This window comes from Labrus mixtus, chromosome 18, assembly GCF_963584025.1.
Source record: "Labrus mixtus chromosome 18, fLabMix1.1, whole genome shotgun sequence".
Classification (NCBI taxonomy): domain Eukaryota; kingdom Metazoa; phylum Chordata; class Actinopteri; order Labriformes; family Labridae; genus Labrus; species Labrus mixtus.
In genome coordinates, this window is record NC_083629.1 from 4,116,306 (window position 1) to 4,131,071 (window position 14,766).

General features: G+C 40.0%; 1 protein-coding gene across 1 annotated transcript; it reads right to left on the minus strand.

Annotated features, from left to right (window-relative positions):
• Positions 1–380: 380 nt before the first annotated feature.
• wdr35 (WD repeat domain 35) lies at positions 381–14,657 on the minus strand. The gene is made up of 28 exons (XM_061062279.1): positions 14,300–14,657; positions 14,109–14,226; positions 13,916–13,987; positions 13,709–13,801; positions 13,498–13,626; positions 13,179–13,312; positions 12,605–12,770; positions 12,372–12,517; positions 12,123–12,248; positions 11,292–11,477; positions 11,104–11,139; positions 10,936–10,996; positions 9,735–9,879; positions 9,237–9,306; positions 7,889–7,942; positions 7,701–7,810; positions 7,336–7,555; positions 7,174–7,254; positions 6,468–6,604; positions 5,200–5,403; positions 4,919–5,065; positions 4,479–4,611; positions 4,281–4,391; positions 2,589–2,753; positions 2,131–2,271; positions 1,831–1,987; positions 973–1,213; positions 381–785 (listed from the first exon to the last, which is right to left on the minus strand). The coding sequence occupies exons 1-28, from the start codon at positions 14,321–14,323 to the stop codon at positions 635–637; spliced, it is 3,558 nt and encodes a 1,185-aa protein (XP_060918262.1). The 5' UTR covers positions 14,324–14,657; the 3' UTR covers positions 381–634.
• Between the last annotated feature and the right edge of the window lie 109 nt (positions 14,658–14,766).

The window sequence follows — 14,766 nt, forward strand, 5'->3', positions numbered from 1 at the left end:
TTTATGTACTTTTTAAATTGAGTGGATTGAATTGTTGATATAATTCAATTAATATTTTGTCATATTACTGGATTTCATGCAGTGACTGTTCATGCTGCTGTAGCCAAACACTGGTGCAGTTTTCTGACAGTAGATGGCAGTAGAGGCAGGTTAGAGCAACTTCAGTACAGACGACAAGAAACCCATGAGAATAGGGTTTTACTTTCAATCTAAAGTTATTTTCTGTGTTGTGTTGATGACCAAACTAAAAAAAAGCACTTGGTGGTACTTTGGTGCATTTTTCTTTCAACATGAGCTGCCGTCTATGGATACAAATCAGTGATTGGACGCGATTCAAACTGGTGAATACATAATGTTGAAAATGTAAAGAGGAAATACAATTTAAAAAAAAAACATTTTGAAATGTTGTATTTGTGTCCCATTTTATTCAGCGTTTACTTCCATATAAAAATAGTTAACAAAGCAGTCACACAAAACTAAGCATAAAATTGAGGCGACTTATACTGAAGCTGTTTTTCACTAACAAGCAATTTCAATTTTTTTTTTAAAAACATACATGTTAGCTGAAGAACATTACACATCTTATAAAAGTGTTTTTCTCTCTATATGATAAGTTTACCTAATCGTTTGGGCATCATGATATCTGATCGTGACACAGTGGGCAGAAGTTGTATTTGCTGACCTCCTGCTCTAGAGCGCAGTGTTTACATGTGCTGCACATCCAGAACTGGTACTCCTGAATCTGCAGACCTGTCACGATGCATGTGGGTAGTTTTCCCTCCGACCTAAAGAGAGGGGAAAAAGAATGAGTGTGGAATAATATGATGAAAGCATACACGTCATGTTCCTGGTCCATGTCTCTACAGCTTTAAGCCTACTGTACCCTGACCATCTTTACATCTTCTTCCCTCATCCACATTTCTGGAAACACTTTAAATAATGTGAAAGTGTGAAACTCATTGGTGCTCTCACCCCTCTGATGACCTTTCCCGCTCCACTGGGCGGGTGTCCTTCGGGTTGTATTTGGTGAAGATCTCCAGAGCCAGATCCTCATAAGACTGCCGCTGGTCAGGGTCCAGACTCTCTAGGGACTCCAGCTTGATGAAAGCTTGCGAGCATGTACCGAAGGCCCGGTTAGTGGCGGTGCAAAGGGCGAGCAGAGAGTAGATCTCCACCGCTGGGATGATGTCCTCGTACTCGCGCAGGTGAAGGGCTTCAAATAAAAATGGAGGAAATCAGTAAAGAGTTGTACGCTCACTATGTTTTTGTTTTTTTTAAATTGTAGGAAAATGCAAATCTAGAGTCTCAAGTCTATGCAAAGTAAATTCTTACAGTCAGTATCATGTAGAATATGAGAGTTCATTTTTACTTCTTCAATTTTGTATAAACCCAGAGTGATCGGGAACATGTAGGTGCTGGTTTTGGATTCTATTTGTGGTTCTTATTTACTGTTTTGGAGCCACGTTGGGCAATATCTAAATGATCTCCAAAGAGACGTGTTGAAGAAGAACTCTTATTAGTCCCAATAAAAAGATGATATCAACATATTCTATATTATTATACTTTGTCATATTTATTAAACCAATGTTGATGCTTCAATATGAGAATAATGTCCACTTCATGTGTGGAGAGACAACCTCAAAAAAATAACCTCAGACAGTAACTGATGATATTTCCTTCATCATCTAGAGGATGAAATTACAAAGTAACCATGTTTAAAGAGAGTTTACAATATAAACTTAATTTTAGCAAATGATCTCAACTCCCAACTCTGCATATCAATTATATTAATAATTATATATGGTGTAGTGTCATCATGTGATGTATTACCTGTGCGCATGGCCTTCTCCATGTAGCCTTCATAAAGCTGCCTCTGAGCCAGCAAAAAGAAATGATAGGCTTCTGCTCCGCGCCAAGCATTGTCGACGAAACGGTTATCTGGAGAGGTCGCATCTTCCTCGAGTAGCCCAGCAAGTGCAGACGTTGCCTATTGTAAAAAAAAAAAAAAAAAAAAATGAAGATAAATATAGGCTCAAGTTTTAAAGTATTTGATACCTATATATATATTTAGAATGTATTCTTGACTCTTGCTATCTACAGGGAGTATAACAGTATGCTGTCATTTATTACCTCAGACTTCTTCCCCTTTGCTTTGCTCTGCTGTGACGTCTTCACCTGCTTGTGGTAATCCTCCACAAGAAGTGCTGCCAGCACAAAGAGCTTCTTCACACGCAGCGGTCGAGTTCTTTTCTCTGCCTCTGATTCAGCTATCTGTAACAGCGGACACAAGTCCCATGTGAGGAGCCCACAGAAACATGATCACATCACATCAAGCCTAAAATCAAATGCTTAGTTGCTAAATGACACAAGAAAAATGGCCTGTGGCGAGATCCTAGGTGTGATTTGCCTCTACTTTAATGATAAAACCGGCAAAAGGTGCCGATGTGTCACACTGAAAGTTAAAAATACAAACAATCACTTGTTCATTTCAGTTGCATTCAGTTTGTATACAAAAATAAAACACAACAGAAGCACACATTTTTAAATGCAGTAACTTCAGAGTGATGAGCAAGAACACATGAGCTTACCTTGAACATGAGTTTAGCTGCATCAAGAAAGTGGTGAGCTTTTCGATACAGTTCCACCGCCTCTAAAATGTTATTCTTCTCAAGGAGATGTGAAGCATATTTGGAAAGAAGAGATTTGATCTCCTTCATGTTGTGTGTTCTGGCAAGTTCCACCGCTTTGTTCCACTGTAAGAAAATGCCAACATTTATTCAAGAGCAAGAACACTTCTTTCAAGAAACTCCTTAAAAGTTAAGTTTGTCAAATTAATCTGAAATAATCATACATGTCAGGGCGTTCGGCAACATGGACTTTCATTAAGCTTTCATTTTAAATCAGAATTTAGGGGTATCCCTGGTATTTTTCTGGTATGTGAGCCTCCTATGAGTTACAGGTGCAAAGTGTTTTGGAAATGCTTCAGGACAGAAGTTAGCATTAGCAGTCAGGCAGTGATAGCTGCAGTATTTCCACTAACTTTGCTGTGGCTTTGCAGCTCAATGTGTACAAATGTTATTCTAAGTCTCTGACACATTACGCATTCCCTACAGAGTAATAATTTAATGGTTAAAAAGGCATCAAAACCGTTATTTTAAAAAGCTGTCATATTGATCTGTTCAAAGCCAACAGCTTCCATTGACAAGAAACTGAATTTATTTCATAAAACAGGGGGGCTCCTTGGAACTGCCACCTAACTAGGTTTAATTATTCTGCTATTCTGTGTTGTACACATATTGTGTTGGGTTTGAACAGACATTTGAAGCATCAAAATCATAATAATAACACAGAGTGTATCAGAACAGGGGTAGACTAACAACTCTCTTTTCCTGTAAGGTAAAATGAATGCTTTTATTTCTGCATTCTGGTGGCTTTGAAGAGAGCAATGTAACAGATGTTTATAGTTTTAAAAAAATACTTTATTAAAATGATGTTTATCTCTGTAGGGAATCATTTCAAAAATGTCCTGAGATGCTTCAAATAACTGCCTCTATTGTATGCATTGTACTAACAGCTCATGCGATCTACTGGAGCGATTACAAAGTTTGGATTCATTAAACAAATAGAACCAAAATATAAAAAATTCAGCATGGCTTTAAATGTACTGAATGTCCCTTTAACTGAAGTCACTTTTTGACTGCAAGTATTTAAAACCTCTTTGAAAAAAATCACATGAAGCACAGCTAGATAACGTGACAATACACTGTAATTTTCAGACGTTCGAGGGATGAGCCACAATAGGACTAAGAGGAAACAGTTCAGTGACAGCCTGTTCATTTCAATGTCTAAAGCACAGCATTAACGCAGCAGGAGAAACTGCAGAGAAGAGAGGAAGGTATGTCAGCTAACAGCTTCTCCTTTTGGAGTAACAACATAGATCCCTGCACAATTTAAGAGAACATTGTTTGAACTACATCCAGCTGTTGTTACATATCTTTCGCTCAGCTGCAGACTACATAACTTGAACTCTAAGAGTGTAAACCCGAGCAAAATTCAAATGATCAACTACTCTTTTAACCCATGGTTAAAATATTTACGTTGGAAGAATACAGTGTGAGAGCAGAATTCACACCCTCGGGCTAAATATCGCTCAGGAAGAGGATGGGAGTGGGAGGACAGCGGGTGCCACAGTGGCTGTGTCAGAATGTGAGTTTAATCAAGAGATCACACAGTGTCACTGTGAGAGTGTGGCGCCACAGGGCTTCTTGTCTGCCTCTCACCTGGTTCAGATGGACACAGGTGTCGACTGCAGCTTTGGGTTGGTTGCACTTCAGGTAGGCGTTCACGGCCTGCTCGCACATGCCCACAGTGGCAAACATCTGTCCAATCTCCTGCAACATAGAGATGGAGATTAGTAACGTGGAGCTAAAACATGAAGCACAAAGATACTTCTGGTCAGAGCTGAACACCCGGCTCACCGGTAAAAGTTTATGATTCTCTGGCAGCCCAGCGGCCAGTTTTTCAAGGCCAGGGTAGTCCTCTAACATGTAGAAACACTCTGCCAGCCTCTCCTGATTGTGACCCTGATGGTAGTACTGCTCTGCGTTCACCCTTTAAACAGAAAATATTCATGGTTAAAACATTGTAGGGAAACTGCTACATTTTTCTTTCCATACAATTTAGGAACTTACAGCATATCGTCTGAATTTAGAGAAACACTTAATATACCCTATGGTAAATTAAAATGTGTATTATTAGTTTGCTAAAGCTCTTTGCCACTTTAATTATGATTTATTTCCACAGAACAGATAACTTATTAATAGCATACAACAAACAGACTTCTAGTACTCATGCGTTTCTGTACTTATGCATTGATCTAATTAACAAGAGAAAGACAAGAGAAAGGACATTTCAGAACCATTTCTGTCTGTCAGCAAAGTAGTCTCCAATTGCATTGTACGCCTGGTCCTGCAGAGAATCATCACAGCCGCCAGAGCCAGATTTGAGCAGCTGGAGAACCCGAAACCAGTCTCCCAGCTTGATCCTGAGGCTGATGGCAAGGTCCCTAGAAGAAGAACACAACATCCACCGGTGGCATAAGAAAAAAACACCAACATGAAAAACCGACCAAAAGCAAAACAGGGGACTAAATTAATTAGTAAAATTTTTTTTTGTAATGCCACCATCCAAAATGCCTACCTGCGATCCATATCCAGGTACATCCGCTCTGCTTCCTCAAAGCTGCCAAAGTAAGCTGCCACCTCCGCCTGTTTCATGGGCTCATTCTGCAGGTTTCCCAGGCGCTTGACAAACTCGATGCCCTGGTAGTCTTTGCAGCGGACGAATGCTTGCTCAGCTGTCTTTAGATCCAATTTCTGGAGGGCTGCCTCAGCCAGCAGACGCCTGACAGGGTCACAGTGAGGAAAAATGTCATGTTAGCTACTCCCACCAGTGGGGCTACATGTCATTCATGTTCATGCATATATTATTACACCCACTATAAAACGACTAATAGAGAATTAAACTGGAATATAGCTGTAGGAGGTGGATCACAAAGACATAATTAACGCTGCAAAGTCACTGCACATCAGTGTGAAAGTGGTGTTCACTATATGAATGTCTGTAATCAATCCATCTGTGTCAACTCAGTGATTTTGTGGCTACATTAGTATGAATTGAGTGCAATCCTCAAGTCAGATTGGAGCTGACTCAAGAGACAGGAAGGCAACTTTTTGATGTTGCCAGATTTTGAGGGACGCTGCAAGAACTGACACAGCAGCCAGAGAACACACATAAGCTACTGTGATCACACTGCTGCTTCGAAAAAAACTGTAAATCTCTCAAATCTCTGCTCTCATCCTCCCACTTCAGCAGGGCTCGGGTGTAAAAAATTATGTAGTGACAGCAGCTACAGGTTGGTGCAAAGCTGTTTTGTTTTTCTTTTATATCCAACACAAGACAACAAAGGGAATGTTGTTTAAAAAGTGATTATGTTACTTTGTGTCACTATAACTACAAAAATCAAAAATCAAATGAGTTGATACAATGTTAAAGTTTGCCCAAGAAGAGAATGTCTAAAAGAAGAGTTTGCATGTGACACCAAGGCCACGGAAAAACATTTACATAAACAAAGAACCTGTGGAGAAACAATTACATAACAATGCTAAGAAATGACAAGACATTTTCCAAACCCCCCAAAAACTACTGCTGCTACCAAATGACCACACATCTATACACAATTTAGAGAAGTCCATTTCACTTGGTGTTCTGTCTTCTTATGCAGGAGATGTCCAATAACCACAGCTCATTAATCCTTCAGGTCACAGCCACCTTTCCCTCTTTCAAACTTCAACTTTTTGCTTGATTCTTGACATGCAGTATGTAGAAAAGCTCCTGTTTCCAGTATATGATGTTTTTCTTTCTATCACTCAGTCTACTTGTGATTACAACATCAATGTTATATTTACCAGAGTCTTGGGTGTGGATTGTCTTCAATGAACTGTGAGGCATCTTCAATCCCCACTTTCTCAATCAGAGCACGGCTGTCTCTTAGGGAGCGGATCTCAAAGTTGATGAGGTTGTCTTTATTCGGCCTCTCTGGATCCTGCCCAGCGAGAGAATAATTACTGAACATCTAATTAACTCAGCACTTACAAACTGCGCCTTTCAGCTTTTTTTTAAAGTGAAACAAAGTTCAACTTGTAATAAAAGTCTCTCCTGATGCATGTTAACACTAAAGTGAAGTGAATTTGCGAGCCCTATTCTGACTGCCGTTTCAAGCCCCGATATATTTACAGCAAGTCCTGAGAAATTTCAGCTTTAGTCTGAATGTCGCCGAGGTGTAATGGGGGGACGAAGTGAAACCCTCTCTTTAATGTCTTCTGTAATAGTAACAGAGGCGAGCCAGCCGGGGGAACACAGTGCTGTGTGTGCGTGCATGCCTGACTGTGTGTGTGTATGGTGAGCTCCTGCTGCATCGTGCTTCCTCAAGGCAGAAACTAAAATTTTAATTTACAGACTTGGAGAAGATTATTACATCGTCCCAGAATCAATATGAATGTACAAAGACGTGGTGACAGCTCAGCTTAGATACGGCAGTCATGAAAAGCAGTCTGAAAACGGCTAATTACTAACTTGCTAGTACCATGTTAGAAAATAATTTATTTTTTGTACCTTCATGATTTCATCTAGCAGGACAGATTTGATTTCCAGGTCCTCAAAGTTGCAGATGTATCCAGATGTTTGAATTGGTTCCTGGTTTTAAGAGAACACAATACATTATAGACAACGGGACAATGTAGTTGACCACCACAAAAAAAACAGCTGAGCACTTACCTCTGGGTCCAGGTTCCTGAAAACATACATCCTTGTCTTCTCCATCATGGCAAACAGATCAGGATTGTCATTCGCCCACTTCATGTCCCACACATCCTTGCGTTCAAACTTGGATGGATCTCCCGCCGATGCCTGGCTTCCTGCGCCGTCATCTGCGGAGGCACGAACCTCCAGGTCCAACAGAGTCAGGACGCCCGAGATGTCGATAACAGCCAGACGACTACAGAATATAATCATTTCACTTATGTAACAGCGCTGTGAATATAAGCTATACTCAATGTGAACAATGATTGAGCTGGTCAACAACAGATCTCATCTGTAGAGCACATTTCATCTGCGTCACACCCAAATAAAAAAATGCTTGCCTGGAGTTGCAGTTTAAGGACAGATAGTAGGCCCTGTTGTTCAACGTGTATTTGTTGATGAGAACCACATTTGGGAGGCTGTATCTGTGGACGGTGCCAGACTCACGGCCCTGCAAACATACAACCAAACACTCAAAGACTTTGACTTTCAATATTGAAATATAAGGTGCAAACAGGGATGCACTTACCACAATCAGAGTCTTATCTGTTGCTGTAATACAACAAATGGGATCTCTAGTTGCCTGAAAAAGAACAGAAACATACATGGGACCCCATACAGTTAATCTGTAGTGAATAAAAACTTTATTTTCATTTACTGTTTTTCTCTGTGAGCTACTTACTCAAATTCAATCATAACTCATATTATTGTATGCATATGTTGTTAATTGGATCCTTTCCGTATATTCAGATTATATCTCAAACATCTGTACAACTCACTCTGTATGCATTAAGTTATGTTCATTCTGCTCCAGGGTGAAGTGGATTAATTTTAGTTCAATCTAAACATGAATCTGCAAACAGCAGCTTCCCCCAATCACCTGCTTGACTTCATCAAATCAAAACCTCAACTAAAGTAATCTAATGACATCATCAACAAATCAATAACTTGGTGTAAATGAAGACCAAATCATTAGCCTTTAACCTCAAAAAGACAGAATGCTTTACTTATTGAGTTGTTTAAATCATAGATCAGTGTTTGCAGGGTTACAGGGGGGTCTCCAGACTTTTTTTTAAACTGAGGTGGCCCACCTGGTGCACTGACTTATGCAGGGGTGGCATGACGTTTGTGGGCACATGCATGCAAATCAATTCAATTTTTGTACCCTTTCTATCCCCACATACGATTTGTACTTGTACGTAACATAATTTGGAAACATATAAATCTTCTTTGCTTGATTCTTTAGGGACTCAAAAACAAAGATGTATGTGCAAAGTCACAATTTTAAGTACTCGGAAAATTGCATGCAAACTCTTGTACACTGTCTTACTTTCAAAAAAATTAATTGACATTGAAGTCGATTGCAAGTTTGACAGTGTGCACAAGTTTTTACTTTGATTTTTTTTATAGAGATAGAAAAGTATTTATAAACAACTATTATGACAATTAGCCTGTTGAAAACAGTCAGAAGGGTTAATTTGTATTTATGTCCCCTGCCTCTAAAAAGCCAATCATAGCTTTGAATTTGGGGTGACACCTGGTGTGGCCAATCAGATTCCAAGAGGGCCCATGCCACCACTGGCCACACATAAGCACACGCCCCTGCAGGGTTATGCAAACAGAAATCTTGAGTGGCCATTTGATAAATTTAAAAGAGAAAGGGCAACATTAAAAAGGTGGGACTTCAACTTGCTTTTTCTAATAACATAGGACAAAACTAGTATCAAGTCCAAATATGATGGAATTAACTCTTACATAATGCCAAAGTTTTAATATAAAATGATTCAGAGGTTTTCTCAGAGAGCTAAGTTTGTGATACAAACAGTTTCTTATCCTTGTAAAGTCGTGTAACTTCAGAGGAACAAAATGTCTCTTACTGTGAAGGCTTTTGTAAAATCTGGACCACTGTCACCGGCTCCAGAAGGATTGATGTCAATGTGATAAACCCTGGAAAGGAAGTGAGAATAAATGAGGGACAGCCAGACAGACAAACAGTTGTCCTTTACCCTGAGGTGAACTGTGGTCCAGGTGCTAGGATAGTCCTGGCAGGACATTTGGCCTTGCCCAGCCTGTCTAGCGCCTCAGTGGCATTTGGATAAGATGAACAAATCCTTTTCATAGCACTGAGAGTACCAACACCCTCCACTGGAGCAGCGAGCCAGTAAACCCAAGGACTCTCTGAATCCAGCCTTGTGGTTATCTTGCCTCCATGTAAATTTCCATGGTCAGCTCTGATTTGGGTGTTTCATTTTTTCCCCTGTCCACTACCTGTTTTTTTTTTTTGTTTTTTTTCAGTCCTTGTGACATCCAGTTTAAAGAAGCTCCAGTTACTGTAAATGTGTGTTTGTGTTTTTGAATTTCAAAGACAAACTCACCTCTCTCTTCCCTCCTTCTTAGTTCTGGTCACTTGGTTGATCTCCAGGGCAGTCAACTTTTTTGCCACTCTGTACTGCCACAGGTAGAACGCCTCTTTAGATGCAGCAATCACATGGGTTTTGGTCATGGTGACAAACAGTGGATCTGACAAAGTAGAGAAGCAACCGGATCATTATGTTGTACGTGACCAACTCAATCAAATGCATACATGTCTCGTTTTATTGTCCTGGTTCGGTTTTACTGAAAGATACTCAGTGAGGGGTCAGCTGTTATTTCATACAGTAAGTAATCTATGTTTAGTACAAGGCCTGTTTGGCTAGCCGAATTAGCATCCCAATTGATATCACAGAATTAGTGTAGTCTGCGTGAACCCTTAAAATAAATCAGCGATAGCAGTAGCTAATAACTTACTCTCACTACTCGAAATATGGTCACTGCAAGGTCCTTAAAACCAAGATGGCGACTGAGTGCTGTACTTGGTGCTTCAAAACAGCAAGCGACAAACCAAAGGGCACTTTTACTAAACTTAAATACACTCAAACTTCCATGAAAACAGAGTATTCAGATACACTAGCCTGCAAAAAAAGCCTAATGAGGCCACGAGAGACTCACTCTAACTCTCTCTCTCTTTTTATTATTTACCTAGATGAGATACCTGAAGCACAACCAGCCCACTGAGACTTTCACTTCTGACTCAGAAATGATCTGCTCCTCAGTGAACATTTGACCCTGTCAAGAAGAGACAGAACGCTGAATAGCTGTGAGATATTAAGACCTGTTCAGTGTCTGTTTGCTGTTGGATGCTGTGGGCCAATGAAAGATGTCCTTGTTGTTAACAGGTTGCAAAACGCAAAGTAGGACTTTGATCAACCCACAGCTACATTGTTACCAATATAACAACCAAGTTCAGAGGTTGTAGTCCTTAAAGCGGGCGGCCCAGATTGTAGATCTGACATGGGGCTCCTTTCCTACATGTCATTCCCCTCTGTCACTGACCCTGATTTCTGACTCTATATCAGCTGTCCTGCCTCTACAATAAAGGTATAAAAAGCTGTGTATGCACACTGTGAGAAAGCTTGCAGGCAGCATAGATTGTTTAGTATATACTAAAATCTCAAATAATTTTTTTAAGAATCTAAATCAATGGAAATCACAAGAATAATATGTATGTATTTATTTCTTCACACTATATAAACTTACCGATGTCGATGTACTTTGAGTCCAGAGGAGTGCCAATAGAGTTGCACAGTATCAGGACATACTGGTGAACACAAAAAAAGTGCATAATTATTCCAAAGGTCAGTTTACAATTCTTTACAAAAACAAATACTCATCGTTTTGAGTTTGTGGTTTTACTTTGTATATTACCCTTGCAGGACTTGCAGACTCTAACTCAGTATCCTCCTGTAAGGTAAGGTGATCAGAGAATTTACTGAGATCTTTAATCAATAACACTGACTATGTATCTTCTATCTTGTATATATTTGATCAAGCCACTATTATATACAGTATATATCGTTTACCATTGTAGGCAGGAGTCAGATTATATCTTGTACCTGAGGCTGGGTGTCATCTGCTTTGCTAGCTAGGATGCAGAAATCCCCTGAGGTCGTGATGGACATCAAGCTCTTGACATATTTGACAAACTTCTCATTGTTTTTGGTGTCCCAGAAAACCACACAGTACTCCTGTCGCTCTGGCTTTGTGTAGGCGTACACCACGGTGCTGCAGCAATACCCCCACTGTTCAAAGAGACATAAAGGAACGAGTGAGATTCACATCTTTAGTATGAACTCTAAATCAAAGAAGTATGGCTTCATTCAAACAAACAACTCAACAAATATGATTTTTTCTTTTGAGCCAAAGTGAAATAACGGCTTCCTCAAAGTATTCATGTTATTGTAAATACATAGGAAATATTTATTGATTTATAGGCACTGGAAATGTGTCATTTATTTCAGTGTTTTGTAGACATTTGAAACTGCATTGGAAACTATCATTGTTAAATCTTGAGTTTTCAAGGGATGCTGAGAGGAATGGTAAATGGCAAATGAACTGGAGCTTGTTTATTTCTTTTCTAGTCTTCTGACTACTCAAAGTGCTTTTACACCGCAGGTCACACCTACACATTCACACACTGATGGTAGAGGCTGCTATGTAAAGTGTCCATCAATATTAATTAATCAGGCAGGGGGAGCAACTTAGGGTTTAGTGTCCAGCCTAAGGACACCAAGTACACATCCACATGTGGCTGCAGGAGCTGGGGATCATTTGCTTTCACACATGATGCAGCTCAATCTGAGTATTTTGGGAAATCTTAAGGAGTTTTGTGCATGTGTGAAAATACCATCTTTGTTTCAAACAAAGCAACAAGTGTTGATATTTACCTTATAGTCTGGTCTTATGTTGGCAAAGTAGATGAATGAGTCTACAGCCAGACCAATACGTAGCCCTCCTCCCTCCCAGGCAACTCCCGTCATCTGCTTCCCGAGAACTTTGAGAGTTCTCAGATGCTGATTGAAAACAAAAAGTGTCTCATGTAAAAAAATGTGTGTTGGCTCTCAGGACTCAATGCAATGCTTTTTTTAATTGTGCAAAAATGTAGAATGGCACAGCAACACAATCTCCACCCTCACCTCTCCAAATGGTGTGTAGAACTGCACAGCATTATATTCTTTATCCATATTTGAGGCTCTGAGGGATCCCGCCACTGCCAGAACACTGCCACAATGATTCCACTGGATGCTGACCACATTCATCTGAGTGTCAAAACACACTGGGTCTGAAGGAAAGCACATCCATTGGTAAATATCTCATTGAAGTGTTACCAGGAGAAAATACTGAAGACTTTGAATTCTTCCCCCCTTACTTTCATCATTCTCATAGCGCATGATCTGACATCTTCCATTGTCGAAACAGATAGCCAGACACGGACAGTCGGGTTCAACGTAACCCCCACTTCCTGCGTACCAGTGGATACCTGCGATACTGACAGCTCCCGTCGCATTGGTGAGACAGCTGATGGACATTTTCATCTAAGACACAACAGGGATGATACAAAGACAGCAAATGTTTACATGTCATCAGTTAAAGTGAGAAAATAGAATATATTAAAAGTTGTATAAGCAGCCTTTTTAACTTCCCACTCCAAACATGCATTTTCTACCACAGTGCCTTTTTGTATTTCACTAAAAGTCGATAGGAAAAGGCAGGAATTTTTCAAGTCGTACGGTTAAGGGCTTACTTTTCTGAATCCACTTTTATTTCTGGATCACTAATGGGATAATCGTCCATGTAAAGCTTTACTAAAGGTTTCCCTGAAAGCCTTCGACTTCAAATAAAATCTGCATTATTTATTTATAAAACTTTATACTATGAGTCAAGAAGCTGTATGCTTCTGTAGCTGGACTCTCATTTTTATTTACTTCAGCCTTTGCACTCACTATAAAGTTTCCTTGGTTGTCATAGATTTGGACTTCCCCATTGGCCATGCCGAAGAGAAGGATCTTGCTGTCTGGCGACCACGCCACATGAGCGAGCTGATTTCCCTTTAGCTCCTTTCCCCAAATCCGGTTTCCTAAAAAAGAAAAAAACGCATTAATCTTTCTGTACGCGTTCGTACTCATTCCCCGTGTACGTGAACAAAGCGATCCTTGATAATGGAGCATTAGTTAGTTTATTCTAAATCTGGTCTGAAAAATATATTGTGATTAATTGCCATTCATTAGATTTTTACTAATCACAGTATAAATCTGTTTATACCGTCAACAGATCCTACGATGACTGCTCCATCTTCATACACTATGCAGATCTTCTGACCATCAGCGTTCCAACTCATGCTTCTCACAACGGACTTGTTCCGGTTGTTGATCATCTCCTCGTACCATGCACCTTCAGGACGGGGGGAAACAATCACAACCTTAAAAGCCAAGTTTACCACAGGGCAACTTGTATAGTAAGAAGCAGAAATCACCTTTGTAGAGCATCCATACAATGATGAGTCCGTTCTGGTCGCTGGTTGTCAGCTTTTCATACTGTTCGTTCCAGGTGACCACCTGCACTGCTCCTGCATGTGTTGTAAGAATGAAGTGTCAGATCATTTTCCTGTTTTTATCAATCTTAAAAGCATGTCTAACGTGTGCATTAATAATATCCATGAAAACTGCTGCAAGTCACTTACCACTGTGCCCCTCTAGAGTCTGGTTCATCGACAGATTACTGGGTGCAGCAAGGCCTTTAAGTTTGGCATCATCTTACAACAGAGAAGTAAAAAAGTAAAAGAGATCATTTTTAAAACTTCAACAATGTTTAAGTTAAAACCTTTAAGTTAAAACATGCGAGAGTGTATGAGACAGTGTATCCTCTGTACTCACCTGTCTGAGTTTCAAGTTTGAGCACTTTGAGGAGGCCATCGTCTCCACCACAGGCAATGAAGCCTTGATCTTTGTTCCAGGAGACACATTTCAGATGGACATTGTTGGGGATAGCAATCTATAAGACACGGAAGACTGTTTACCCACGCTGTATGTCTGAAGAGATGTACCTGAGGGTGTCAGGCACTTACCTTCTTGCTGAGGTAGATATACATCCTGATTACAGACTTCTAACGATCCGAAATGAACTGCTTATGGCGTTGTCATATTTGTTCACACCAGGAGACATAAACCTTAAGTGATATGTAGAGTAAGCTAACTTTTTAGCCTGTACCGTTAGCTTAGCTAGTTATCTACCAAACACGACACGGCAACCAAATAACGAGGACAGTTATAGTTTAATGTAACCTTGTACAATAAAATGCCGACTATAATGAGGGTTTACATTGTTAGCAAAAAGAAAACCTGTTTAAATGTGACGTTTATGGTAGACTGCAGCTCGCATAAGCTTCCCTTCGTCTCCCCTGGTAACCGTGAAACGGAAGTGTGTGCTTCGGGGGGTTTCTGGGAGTTGTAGTTTTTTGTCTTACTAGCTTGCATGATGAGACCATGTGTATGAGGGACAAAAAATGACTAAAGTATAAATAAATAAATGTTG

Coding starts and splice junctions, on each gene's coding strand:
- wdr35 (XM_061062279.1), bottom strand. CDS start 14,323: ATGTATATCTACCTCAGCAAGAAG. Junction 12,249..12,371: donor TCTACACACCATTTGGAGAG/GTGAGGGTGGAG, acceptor GTTTTCAATCAG/CATCTGAGAACTCTCAAAGT. Junction 5,404..6,467: donor AATCCACACCCAAGACTCTG/GTAAATATAACA, acceptor TGACCCTGTCAG/GCGTCTGCTGGCTGAGGCAG.